The 12832-nt window shown below is 53.0% G+C and overlaps 1 protein-coding gene across 2 annotated transcripts; it reads left to right on the forward strand.

Annotated features, from left to right (window-relative positions):
* Nucleotides 1–340: 340 nt before the first annotated feature.
* On the forward strand, nucleotides 341–10597 carry TBX3 (T-box transcription factor 3). 2 transcript variants are annotated; one of them, XM_040986876.1, is made up of 8 exons: nucleotides 341–729; nucleotides 2320–2587; nucleotides 3586–3645; nucleotides 3938–4084; nucleotides 6011–6087; nucleotides 7065–7222; nucleotides 8282–8967; nucleotides 10136–10597. In XM_040986876.1, the coding sequence occupies exons 1-8, from the start codon at nucleotides 341–343 to the stop codon at nucleotides 10595–10597; spliced, it is 2247 nt and encodes a 748-aa protein (XP_040842810.1). The 2 variants fall into 2 exon arrangements, with proteins under 2 accessions (XP_040842810.1, XP_040842811.1); XM_040986877.1 differs by lacking the exon at nucleotides 3586–3645.
* The last annotated feature ends 2235 nt before the right edge of the window (nucleotides 10598–12832 follow it).

Here is a 12832-nt window from a genome sequence, read left to right on the forward strand (position 1 = left end):
GGGGCTCGGCGCCTGCACCGACGCTGCCCGCGCCTCCCGCTCCCGCAGCCGGCCGGCCAGAGCGGCGTTGGAGCCGCGGGAAGCACCGGGGCGGTCCCGCTGGCGATTATGTCTCCCGCTCGCTCTCCTTGTCCTCTCTAACGGCGGCGCTCCAGCTCGCTCCACCCGCCTCGCTCTTTGAAGTGATTTCTGCTTCTCTCTCTCTTTTTTTTTTTTTTTGCTTTTTGTCCTTAAAAAAAAAAAACTACAAAAACTATGTGCAGCTGTTAAAACGACAAAACAAAACAAAGCCCACCAGAGCAAAGCATAGCCGCCGCGGACTTGCCCCCGCCCGGAGTGCATGAACCTCTCCATGAGAGATCCGGTGATTCCTGGGACGAGCATGGCCTACCACCCCTTCCTACCTCACCGGGCGCCGGACTTCGCCATGAGCGCGGTGCTGGGACACCAGCCGCCCTTCTTCCCCGCGCTGGCGCTGCCTCCCAACGGCGCCGCGGCGCTCTCGCTGCCTGGCGCGCTGGCCAAGCCGATCATGGATCAGTTGGTGGGGGCTGCCGAGACCGGCCTCCCGTTCTCGTCCCTGGGGCCTCAGGCGCATCTGAGGCCTCTGAAGACTATGGAGCCCGAAGAGGAGGTGGAAGACGACCCTAAGGTGCACCTGGAGGCCAAGGAACTTTGGGACCAGTTCCACAAGCGGGGCACAGAGATGGTCATTACCAAGTCTGGAAGGTAAGCTCGCAGGCCATCGGCTGGGGGGCGAGGGAGAGTCCTTCTTCCCGGAGCCCCTGCAGGGACCATCTTCCTAGAAGAGCCAGGCTTTAGGGCTTGGACGAAACCCGCGTTCCCCCGCGAGAAAGTGCGGTCGGAGTCTCCCAGGGCCTGCCCTGGCGGTGGGGCTTTTGGGTTTACCTGGGTGCCCTGGAGTGGTTCTTTAAGAACCGACACAAGTTTGTACAAGGGTGCAGACTTCCCTGCGAGCAGGCAGAAGAAGCTTCTCTCCTAACAGAAGGGCTGGGTCTGCGGTGGCGAGAGCCCGGTGATGGCTTTGTGGCTGCTGTTTCGTTTTGTGCTCGGGAGTGGGGAGGAACAAGATTCTGACCTGTGTTTGGGAGTGGGAAGCCTGGCCCCTCACCTCCCTACCCTCCTGCTGGTTAACTCCCTGGGTCTGAAGGGCCAGTCCACTACTACCCCCCAAGCCTCTGCCGCCCCGAGTCAGAGAGAGATGCCAGGGCACTGGAGTTTGTTTGCCTCACGTGTCGGTAACCGGAGGGGAGAGTTCAACAGGCAATTTCGGATAATTAAGATTGTGCTTGTGAGACCCATGGAGCCGACTGAGCTGCGCAGGCGGCTTGTGTCTGAGTGAATGTTACACCCCGCATTTCACGTCATGTTGACGAGTCCTCGGCCTGGCCCAAAGCTCTGCTCGGGACGATTTTCTTCGAAGCAGAATTTTCAAAAATAGCATCGCAGGAGAAGTTTTTTAAAAAGATGTCTCGATGTAACATAAAGATATAAAACCCTCTTCAGCTGTCTAACCCTCTTCACACTAAGCAGAGCCCGGGTCTGGCCCAGGCTTTTCCTGAAACCTACAGCACGCAAGCTAAATACCCAGAGCACCAAAATTTGGGTGAAATTCGTGGCCGGCTGGTGGCCTGTCTTGGACAGGCCTAAGGAGCAGGGCCGTGAGGCCCAGCCTTCTACCCACAGCTGGGTCATTCGTCCCTGAGTGCTGACTGCCCCCCATCTGGGAAGTCTGTCCTGAATTTCCTTAATGCCACTTTCATTTCGCCAGAGCAGGATTGCCTTGCCACAGCAGGGAGGGTGCCACCTGACGCTCGCTCAGTGTGCCAGGGAAGTGTAACTTTTTCTCATCCAAGTTCTGGCATTGGCGGACCCCCTTAACTACAATCCCACCCTGAGCTGTTTCGCTTTAGCTTGCCTTGGGGAGGGGGGAGTGGTAAAAAAAAAAATAGCTATTCAAGCACAGATTGTCCTAAACAGGCCGGACAGTCTCTGAACCCAAGCAGTGGGGGGAAAAAAAACAAGCAAGAAATTAGTAGAGAGAGAAGCAGAAATGTGCAGCTCCACAATGCCTGTGTGTTGATTGAGTCCTGGGACATAAATGTTTAACATCCATTGAGCGTCCTGCGTGGAAAGAAACGAGTTTGAAGCCCGTAGCCTCTACTTGGAAAAACCAGAAGCTACTTGGTCCCAGTAGGAACCTTGAAACCTGGTTGACACATTTTAGTTTGAAATCAAATCCAAGAATCAGAGCGATTTCTCACTTTTTTTTTCCCCTTTTGATTTTTGCTATTGTAGGAGAATGTTCCCTCCATTTAAAGTGAGATGTTCTGGGCTGGATAAAAAAGCGAAATATATTTTATTGATGGACATTATCGCTGCGGATGACTGCCGGTATAAATTCCACAATTCGCGGTGGATGGTGGCGGGCAAGGCTGACCCTGAAATGCCCAAAAGGATGTATATACATCCGGACAGCCCGGCCACTGGGGAGCAATGGATGTCAAAAGTGGTCACTTTCCACAAACTGAAACTCACCAACAACATTTCGGACAAACACGGATTTGTAAGTTTCACCCCTCTTGTCAGTTTAAAACAAAACTATTCTCTTTCTTCTCTGGGAAGCAATGTTCTCCCCCAACCCTGCCCCGTGGGGTGGAAAACTTGAGTTTTGGCTTTGGCTTCACGCGGCAAACTTGTTCCATTGGCAGCCCCACGGGATGAGGCTTTGGGGCTGTTTTACTATCTGGGTGATGGAAGGCCTGGCGTCCTGAAAGAAAGGAAGCAAGAGGCCATACCTAGGTCTGGCAATCTCAGGTCCTGGGAAGGCAGATGGCTGCACTGACCGAGAAGCTAAAACAAAACAAAGCAAAACAAAACAAAAAAACAACAGTGCTTTGGTATCAGTGTCAGCTACAGCACCTAGCATTCGGTCACGGGATCTGTTTTTTTTTTTTTTTTTTTTTTTTTTTTTAAATCAGGGTTGCGTTTTGCAACCAGCCTGGTTTATTTCTTGGGAGAGTTTGAGCTTCATGGTCGCAGCCTTGGTGATATTGGTTAAAGGGTATTCAGGACATTGGAAATTTCAAAAAGAAAAGAGCCTGTATTCTTTCCTAGGATCAAAGAATTGGGGTTTAGGTGAACCTTGGGGGTACTGGAAAACAGCCTGAGCTTCTGGGCGTTGAAATGGCGTGCGTGTTGGGAGTGCGTCTTTCGTTGGGTTCAGCGTGGGAATACTTCGAAATTGTGCGAGCACTTGGGTCGCCGGCGAAACGTCAGGCCAGGGACCTTTTGCCCCTGCCTCCGCCCCTCCCCAACATTTCAATAAACCGCGATAAGCGAGGGATAGGCCGAAAGATTAGGCCCAGGAAGACGTGAATAGCACGAACATATCTTCAGTGGGCAGGAATTGCATTTGGAGCTCTTGATTTGATTAAGGCATAAATATTCCACTCCAGTTCAGCCTTCCAGGACGTTAAGTGGATTGGGCGCGTCAATTAGTAGGCGCTTAAAGGACTGAATCATTTTGTAAATTAAAATGCATGTTTTTCTCTATCTTTTAAGACTTTGGCCTTCCCAAGTGATCACGCAACGTGGCAGGGGAATTATAGTTTTGGTACTCAGGTAGGCTAGGGTTCAAGGTACGCACGAACCTTAGATGGTGAGGGTGGGGGGACTCCCTTTTGAAAATCAAGGCACAATGTTTTGGATTCTCAATTAGATCAGATCGGTGGAGTGAAAAAGGTACCCAAAGAGGTACCGGGCGGAGGTGGGCTTGGTCTAAGTGTGGTGTCCCGGGATGGAATGTGTCAGTCGGTGGGGGGGGGGGGGTGGCTCGAGGACCCCGTTCATCTTGCTAAATCCTTTGTATGTGTGTTTTTGTGTGTGTGTGTGTGTGTGTCTCCCTTCCCTGCAGACCATACTGAACTCCATGCACAAATATCAGCCACGATTCCACATCGTCCGAGCCAATGATATCCTGAAACTCCCTTATAGTACATTTCGGACTTACTTGTTTCCCGAAACAGAATTCATCGCCGTGACTGCATACCAGAACGATAAGGTAACGAGAGGGGCTTTTCTCAACCACCACGGTCGTCTCCCCTCCCCCTTAAGCGGCTGGTGGCTCAGTCTGAGCAAGTTCCAAGAGAACTGGGGTGAGGTGGCTGTTGAGTTTTCTCAGGGGGCTTTGACCTTGGACACGGGTGATTGGGGAAAGGGGGAGCTGGCACCTCAAAGAGGGAGCCAAGAGCAAAGTAAAACCCAACCAACGAAGAGGCCAGCGCTGATCTTAAAACAAACAAACAAAACCCGAAAACCAGTGTCTCCAGGAAGAGGCTCCTGGGGCCACTGTCTCTGAGCCTCCCTCCCAGCCCTTCCCCTCTCCCATAGGATCTCCCTCACACTTTGTTCCCCCTCTTTTCCTTCGGTGGGAAGAGAAAGATCCAGAAACCAAGTTCAAAAGGAACCAGCTAACAATTGAAGGCCAGAGCCACTGGGGCTTCTGGAAGGAGCGTCCTGGTGGAAACCAGCTTTGCTCCCTCAGAAATCCCGAGTAGCTGGTCTGGTTTTTATTACCTTTTATGCTGCTGTGTTTTTTATGATATGTGTGTTCAAATGTGTATGTGTGTGTGTGCGCATGTGTGCGTGTGGGTGCACATTTGGGCTAACCTACCCTCATCACACATTCCTGCTAACATTCCCGTTGAGATGGCCAAAGTCCCCCTTTCTTCTGAAAGTTTTTTTTCTGGGGTCTGAAGGAGCCTAGGTTGGGATGGGCGGCACTTGGAATCTAGGGCTACAGTGGCCTGAAGGTCAAGGGCAAGGGCTGCAGGAGACACAGTGAGCCCCTGGCTGCAGCTACACCAGCCTACCGGGCTTGGCTTGTGGGGGAGAGCAGGCAAGTTAAAGAGATGAGGAAAGGGCTCAAGGAAGTGCAATTTCCCCGACCACACCTTGCACCACAGGACAGGAGGGTCCCTAAGTCTGGGCCCCAGGTCCCTGCTGAAGTCTGCCACTGGTAATGTATTCCAAGAACCAAAATCCTACCCAAAGTCCCTTATCCCATCTCCAAGTAGTTGTGTATCTGTAACTCTTGTGTCCTTTCCTGCAGCCCCCGGTCAAAGGAAGGGACTTGAAAGATTACATATTACAGCATTTTCTCTCAGCCTGCAAAACGCACGCTCCCTCTAGACCCAGATGCCTGTGAAACAAAGTTGTTAATGTAATAATAAAAAGGCAGCATTTTTGATCAGATCAGACAAAGCCCCCTACCCCCCCCCCGCAGGCCTGCTCCGAAGAATGGCGGTGGCAGAAAATCTAAACGAAAACAAATGTTTCCAGTGGTCATTCTGTCCTTTTAAATCTGTAATTGTCAATATTGTAATTCCTCAAACCACTCTCCCCAACCCCAGGAAAGAAAAAAAAAAAAAAAAGGCAAACTCATTCCAGTGCAAGGGTAGTGAAACCCCATAAATCATTTTATTAGATTATGGAAAAGGTTGGAGTGTATGCCGTGTGTGTGTGTGTGTGTGTGTGTGTGTGTGTGCGTGTGTGTGAAGGTAGCAGAAAATGCCACAATATACTCTATGATTAATTGCGCTATAGAATGGAATCCAAGGAAAAGTACAGTTTGAAGAGCTACAGGTTCTCTGGACAGTGTTGCCGTTTCCATTTCTAAACCAAGACTCTCAGCTTCCCATAGACAATCATTTTTGGGGGGATAATTTGAGCCTGAGGAGTCCTTGAGAATGTCTGCGTCTTGATAGGATTTCCCGAGGTTCCCTAGACCACCCGCCCCCACCAAACTCCTGCCACTGCTGAAGTTCCCCCCTGGTCCCTTGTTCCCTGGCATAGCCATGTGACTGGGGAGGCTAGTCACCTTTCTAGGGGGATGATGGGCTGGGGGAAGTACCCCACCCCCCCAAAAAAAAAATCACACCAGAAACAGAGACCAATGTCTCTGTTGGTATCTCTTCTCCTCCTCTAGATAACTCAGTTAAAAATAGACAACAACCCTTTTGCAAAAGGCTTCCGGGACACTGGAAATGGCAGAAGAGAAAAAAGGTGAGTTGAGGCAATTATGAATGTCTTAACTAATATGGGGGGACCCCTTTCCTGGAATCCAGCTTTCAAGGATTGGAAGAGAGGAGAACAGGTTATTCACTCCCCTTGGCCACCCTCTGATGATGTCAACACACCATTCTTTTCTACCGTTTTTATTACCTCTAAGGACATTAACTGGCTGCGCCATGTCTACTTCTGGGAGCGAGAGAGAAAAAAAACAGAGTGCCAAGGTTAACAGATTCTATCAGGGTGCCTATTAATTCTTAATTAATGTTGGTTCATCCTGGGTTAGTCTCAGGATGGCAGCAAGTATTCCCAGATGCCTTGGAATTTTTGCAATCTGGCCTTCCAAATGCCATCAGAGCTGGGGACCCCCTGAGCCGTCTGGGACTCCTGCCCTCCCTAACGGGGTCTCTGGATCATTTTGCATTTAGCAGACAGCTGGGGAGTGTATGAAAGAAGCCTGCCCTCTCCCAACCCCTATTCAAAGAATTTCTAAAATCCAGAAAATCACCCGCCATTTTTTCACCTATCCCCTTGAGGGGGTAGGCATTAAAAATAATTTCTAACATCTAAATACATTTTTTACTCCAATTAATGTGTTGCCGAAGCGATTACAGCAAAGTGCACCATGAAATAGCCACTTCCTCCCAAGGCCCTGCTGGAGTTTGCTGGGGTTGAGCACACAGGCGGGTGGTGTGTTCACAGGGGTGGACCCCCAGTTACCTTTCACTGAAAGGCTGCAGGGCAGCTGGCCCTGGCCGCCACCCTTACCCAAGCATGCCTTCCCTTTCCCAATGGAACCTTGATTTTTAACCTCCCTGCCCTTGGGCCATACTTGCAGGCCACCTAGAGGGTCTACGTGGTTGCAGATCAGAGGTTGCCCATGGGTGGAGGGCAGCAGCAGGAGGTGTGGGGGTGGGGCAGCTGGACGCTACTTTCTGTGACACTGGGTGTGTGTGGACTTCCGCTTGCAGAAAGCAGCTCACCCTACAGTCCATGCGGGTGTTTGATGAGAGACACAAAAAGGACAATGGCACCTCGGACGAGTCCTCCAGCGAACAGGCCGCCTTCAGCTGCTTTGCCCAAGCCTCCTCTCCCGCAGTCTCCACAGTAGGAACTTCTAACCTCAAAGGTAAGCTGGGTGCCCTAGAGCAGACCTGGGAGGAGAGAGGGGCCCAGGCCTGGGGGCTTGCCCTTGGGAAGGCTTGCCCTGAGACAGCAGCCAAGTGGTAGGGATCAGGAGACCTCCCCAAAGCCAGATTTGGCTGGGGCGGGAGTGGGGGTCGGGATGGGTGGGAGTATGTTTGTGCTTGCCCTCTCATACCACCCCCCAAATGAAGAATAACCATCAATGGGGAGCTACAGGTTAAAAAGTGCTGGCCTGGGAGGGTGAGTCCAGAGCCATGGTGAACTGAGAAAGAGAGGCACAGGGGTCACGGGTGGGGGTGACAGGAAACCCCCAGTGGGTTTCCTGTTGAAAGAGCAAGCATTGATTATTTAGACACACACTCTTTTTTTTTTTTTTTTTTTATCAAACAACTTTAAAAAGTGAAATAACAATACAAGCCCTTTATGTCTTCAGTCCCTGGAACCTTTTAGACAAAATAGTGTCTCTTTTTTCTTTCCTGCGGGGGTAGGACACCCACAGAGGGTGTGGTGAGCTCTGTCTGCAGGGCTGGGGGCAGGCACCCGGAAGGCCCGTGGAGTGTGTTTTGGGGGTGTGTGCGGGGAGGGGGGAAGGCACAGAGGGGCCTGTTTCTGCTGTTTCAATTCCTATGCCAGCTGTCTCCCCAAAGACCCCACAGACTTGTGGAAGGTGCTGAGCTCAGGGGCGGCTAAATGGGCTCCAGGCGTGAATTTCAGAGTTAAATTAGTTTCCTTTCTTCAAGCTAATTTGCAATGGGATGGAGAAAGGCAGTTCACAACTTTTGTTGACACTGTAGAAGCTGAGTGCATGCCGGTACAAATAGGAATAGGAGGTGTCTCTAAAGGGAGGGGGCCCTACCTGACCCCCCCAACACTGTAAATTATTAATTTAGGGACCCCTACAGTTGCCTGGGGGTCTTGATTCCCCGTTTTGGCAGTCAGGAGAGCTTGGGTGGGGGCTGGCCCAGGGTGCTCGGCCTCCAAGTTGCAGTGCCCCTCTGGCCCACGCACCCCCTCAGGCTGTCTGTTTATTTTCCTGCTGCAGATCTGTGTCCCAGCGAGGGCGAGAGTGACACCGAGAGCCGGGAGGAGCACGGCCTGGAGGCCTGCGACGCGGCCAAGATCTCCACCACCACGTCGGAGGAGCCGTGCCGCGACAAGGGCAGTCCCGCGGTCAAGACGCACCTCTTTTCCACCGCCGAGCACGGCGGCCGTTCCCGGGACAGCGGACGGCCCGATAAGGCGTCGCCTGACTCGCGCCACAGCCCAGCCACCATCTCATCCAGCACCCGCGGCCTGGGCACGGAGGAGCGCCGGAGCCCGGGCCGCGAGGGCGCATCCACGTCCAAGGTGGAGGAGGCGCGCGTGCCACCGCCGCCGCCGCCGCCGGGGAAGGAGGCTTTCGCTCCGCTCACGGTGCAGACGGACGCGGCTGCAGCGCACCTGGCCCAGGGCCCCCTGCCTGGCCTCGGCTTCGCTCCGGGGCTAGCCGGCCAGCAGTTCTTCAATGGGCATCCTCTCTTCCTGCATCCCGGCCAGTTCGCCATGGGGGGTGCCTTTTCCAGCATGGCGGCCGGCATGGGGCCCCTGCTGGCCACTGTGTCCGGGGCCTCCACCGGCGTGTCAGGCCTGGATTCCACCGGCATGGCGTCTGCGGCGGCGCAGGGACTGTCGGGGGCGTCGGCGGCCACCCTGCCTTTCCACCTTCAGCAACACGTCTTGGCTTCGCAGGTATTTGCCCTAGCTGGGGCCTCGCTTCCCCCCCCCCCCCCCCCCAGTCTTTAAGTCTTTAAACTTAAAAGGTTAACTTAAATAGCCTAAGGGCTGTTTCCAGCAGGGGAGAAAATGGTGGGCCCAATAGTGCACTTACAACGTGTCCTATCCATGGAGTACTCTAAATACTCCTTTTAGGCAGAGCTGATGGCTTGGAAAGAGGCCCAGAGATGCGGAGTAACTTACCCAAGGTCACACAGCCAGCACCTGGCACAGTTGACCCCATCTCAGACTGTCTGACTCTAAGCTCCTCCCCTCCCCCAGCAGGGTTTTGTCTTCAAGGTTGGAGCTGAAGTGTTTGACAGCCGATTCCCTCCCTTGGATTGTCTTGGGGGCTTAGTGGGCAGGGTTATTGAGGGGGTAACCCACAGTTAGGGAGCTGGGGAGTCAGTCAAGTCTGCAGAGCACCCCCAGGCTCCCTACTTGCCTTTTGTTTGGTCTGTGGGGAGCCACGGGGCCAGAGCTGTCTGCCCTGCACTGGCCGCTGTCTGGAAGGAGGGACACACTTGGGCAGGTGATAGGTGGGTCAGCCACGTGCTGCCCGGGCTCCTGGGTGTGCTGCTGGGCCAGGGACCTGTACTTCCTTGCTGCTTGCAGTCCTGAGCCCCAGGGCCTGGCTGTCTCACCTGGGTGCTCACCTGGTGCTGTCATTTATTCTGTTGACACAAACACTTTTGCTTTAAGTTTTTTTTTTTTTAAGTTTGAGGTGAGAGGGTTGTAAGGATGAGAATGAAGGACCCCCCCCCCCGTCCCATCTCCTCCCTCGCCCCAGTCTACAGGACTACAGGTTCTTAATCAGCTGCCTTCATGGGATGGATGGACCCTGTTGTCCCATTTAGCAGGTGCCACCAGTAACCCTGATGGCGGATTCTCCCAGGCCTGTCCCCAGGCACTGTGTGTGGCCTGTTTTAAGCCACAGTCTCCCAGAAGTGCATGGATTACCTGTGGTCTGCCTGGGGAAAGTGGGTGACACAGCTGGGATGTGGAATTCTTGGTTCCCACCCCTCCAAAAAAAAGGGAGGTGGGGGAGAAATCACCCCCTGGGGAGCGGGTGCAGTCCGCTCACCCCCGGCTCACATCCATCACCCTTGGGCTGACTCCTGTTGCGTCTCTCTTCCTTTCCCAGGGCCTGGCCATGTCGCCATTCGGAAGCCTGTTCCCTTATCCCTACACGTACATGGCCGCAGCGGCCGCAGCCTCCTCGGCAGCTGCCTCCAGCTCTGTGCACCGTCATCCCTTTCTCAACTTGAACAGCATGCGCCCGCGGCTGCGCTACAGCCCTTACTCCATCCCGGTGCCGGTCCCAGACGGCAGTAGCCTGCTCACTTCGGCCCTGCCCTCCATGGCGGCGGCCACGGGGCCCCTGGACGCCAAAGCCGCCGCCCTGGCCGCCAGCCCGGCTTCGGGGGCTGTGGATTCAGGCTCGGAACTCAACAGCCGCTCCTCCACGCTGTCCTCCGGCTCCGTGTCCTTGTCGCCCAAACTCTGCTCTGAGAAAGAGGCAGCCACCAGCGAACTTCAGAGCATCCAGCGGCTGGTTAGCGGCTTGGAGGCCAAGCCGGACAGGTCCCGCAGCGCGTCCCCCTAGACCCCCACCTCCCTCTGAGACGTCTTTTCATTCCAGTCCAGACCAGGCCGTGTGCACTTTGTGGGACGTGCTGGGAGCCAGCGGGCGGTCAGCAGTGGCAAAGGGTGCCAGATTCCCTGGCTGAAACCTTCCAGAGCCTGCCCCCTTCCCCCCGGATTTCTTGGCGAGCCCCAGGATGGGGGTGGGGGTGGGAACTCTGGCGCACCTGCCTGTTGAGGGTGGGGGGGTGAGAACATATGTTCAAAGGACCCTCCAGCCAGGCTGACCTGGGCGCTGTCGCTGGAGGAGAAGGCAACCGAGCCAGTTGGGAGGGAGGGAGGGAGGAGGCTCTCAAGTGTCCTTCCTCCGAATGAATGGTTTTATTATATATATTTTTTTCCTTCGCTGTGTCAAGTGGAAACAAAAGCAGGTTTTTTTTTTTTAATGAGGACAAATGAATCCAAGAACATGATGGTGTTTGTGAAAATGGGAAGCTTTAGAGTGATGTTCGCAAGAAACGCCTCAGCAAAGCCCCTCCCGCCCCAAGAGACTATCGCCATCCTAGTTTAGTCTGTAGTAAGGAAATTCGTGTCTTTTTAATATTCTTGTGATGTTCTAAGAGCCACCCTAGGTCTCTCGCATGTTCCACAGTCCTGTATTCGTGGTTTTTATTTTGAACGCTGCGCTTTTAGGGGAGAAAAAAGCCCAAAATCTCATCTCTTCCCACCTCCAAATCCTGTGTGCCACCCCTCTCACCCCTCAGTGATCAACTCCCAGGAAGGAGGACCTGAAGGGCCCGGGTGGGGACAACAGAAAAACATGAATTTCTTTTAGCCAATGATTCTGTAGCACGATTCTTGTGTCTCTTGCCAGTTTCCCCCCCCCCTTTTTCCTGTATACGCAATAACAAGGTTTTAAAAAAAAATGAATAAAGAAGACGCGAGACTATTAGACAAAGTATTTATGTAATTATTTGATAACTCCTGTACATAGGTGGAATATGAATGCTTGGAAAATTAAAAACTTTAATTTATTGACATTGTACATAGCTCTGTGTAAATAAGGCCTGTGAGGTTTTTTTGTGTTTTCATGCGCTAGTTGCTCCTGGTGGGTTTTCTATCTGGATCAGATATGGCATGGGAGAACCCAGCACACCTTCCTACTTTCCAATTTGCAACATTGTTCCTTTAAACAAGAGTGCACCGGGAGAGAGTGCTATTTCTCCTGTTAGCCAAAACCCAGGAGTGGGGGGGCAGCCACTGCCCGGTGCCGGAAAACAACACCCCAAAGGGGTTCTCCAGTTGCTGTAGTGGGTAGAAGAGCCTGCCTTGAGCTCCCCCCACCCCTTTGTATTTCTATTTGCTAGTCTCTGATTGCCCCAAAACAAAGTGGGATTTACTGCTGTTGTCAACCTCGGTGGTGTATGCTGAGCTAGCCCCTCCTAGAGCTATATTCAACAGTTCCCAAGTCAGGTGCTGAGAGCTGGCACAAAGCCAGTTGCGAAGGTATATATTTGTGTTCTAGTTGTTGATGAGTTCTTTGGTTTTCTGTATTTTTCCCCTCCTCTCTCTTTAAAACATCACTGAAATTTCAATAAATTTTTATTGAAATGTCTCTTGGCCTTGTGTTAAATGTTTTCTTTAGCACTCTGACCTGAGCGCGTGGTGGTGGTGGTGGTGGTGGTGGGAAATGTCAGGCCAGGATTCCGATTTTTTCTTACCTAGTTCTTCCCTTCGCCTTTAAGTAATTAAGACCGCCCCTAGTGAAGCCAAATGAGATCTCACTCCAGCCAAGGAAGGGAACAGCTTCAATCTGAAATTACTGCTCCTTTAAATTAGGAGGAAAAAAAAAAAAAGCACGAGACCGGAAGGAGCCTGATTACAATTCGGAAAGAACAGTAATTTCACTACTTAAATGCTAATAGAAACAGATCCGCGCCGTTGCCAAGGCGGCTTCTCCCACTCGGATCCAATCGAAACTAGTGGGGCACCCAGAGCTCTTTGCGATTCTACTTGGCTCTCCCGCTTTGCACGTGGATCTGGGGAAATACAAGTTAGCAGACATCAAAAGTAAAACTCCAGCCCTCTCTCAGTGTCAGTCCTTGGCCTGTGCGGTGCGCAATCCTGGGCACCAGGCTGGGCCTCGCAGCTGCCCTGCAGGTTGAAGGAGCCGCGGCGCCCGGACGCCGCCTTCCGCCAGCACGCACTGTCACCGTTTGGAACCCGCGGCCCCCCGTGCGCTCCTCCGAGGCCCCGG

This window comes from Ochotona curzoniae, unplaced genomic scaffold, assembly GCF_017591425.1.
Source record: "Ochotona curzoniae isolate NIBS_2020 unplaced genomic scaffold, NIBS_Ocur_1.0 contig_46, whole genome shotgun sequence".
Lineage (NCBI taxonomy): Eukaryota > Metazoa > Chordata > Mammalia > Lagomorpha > Ochotonidae > Ochotona > Ochotona curzoniae.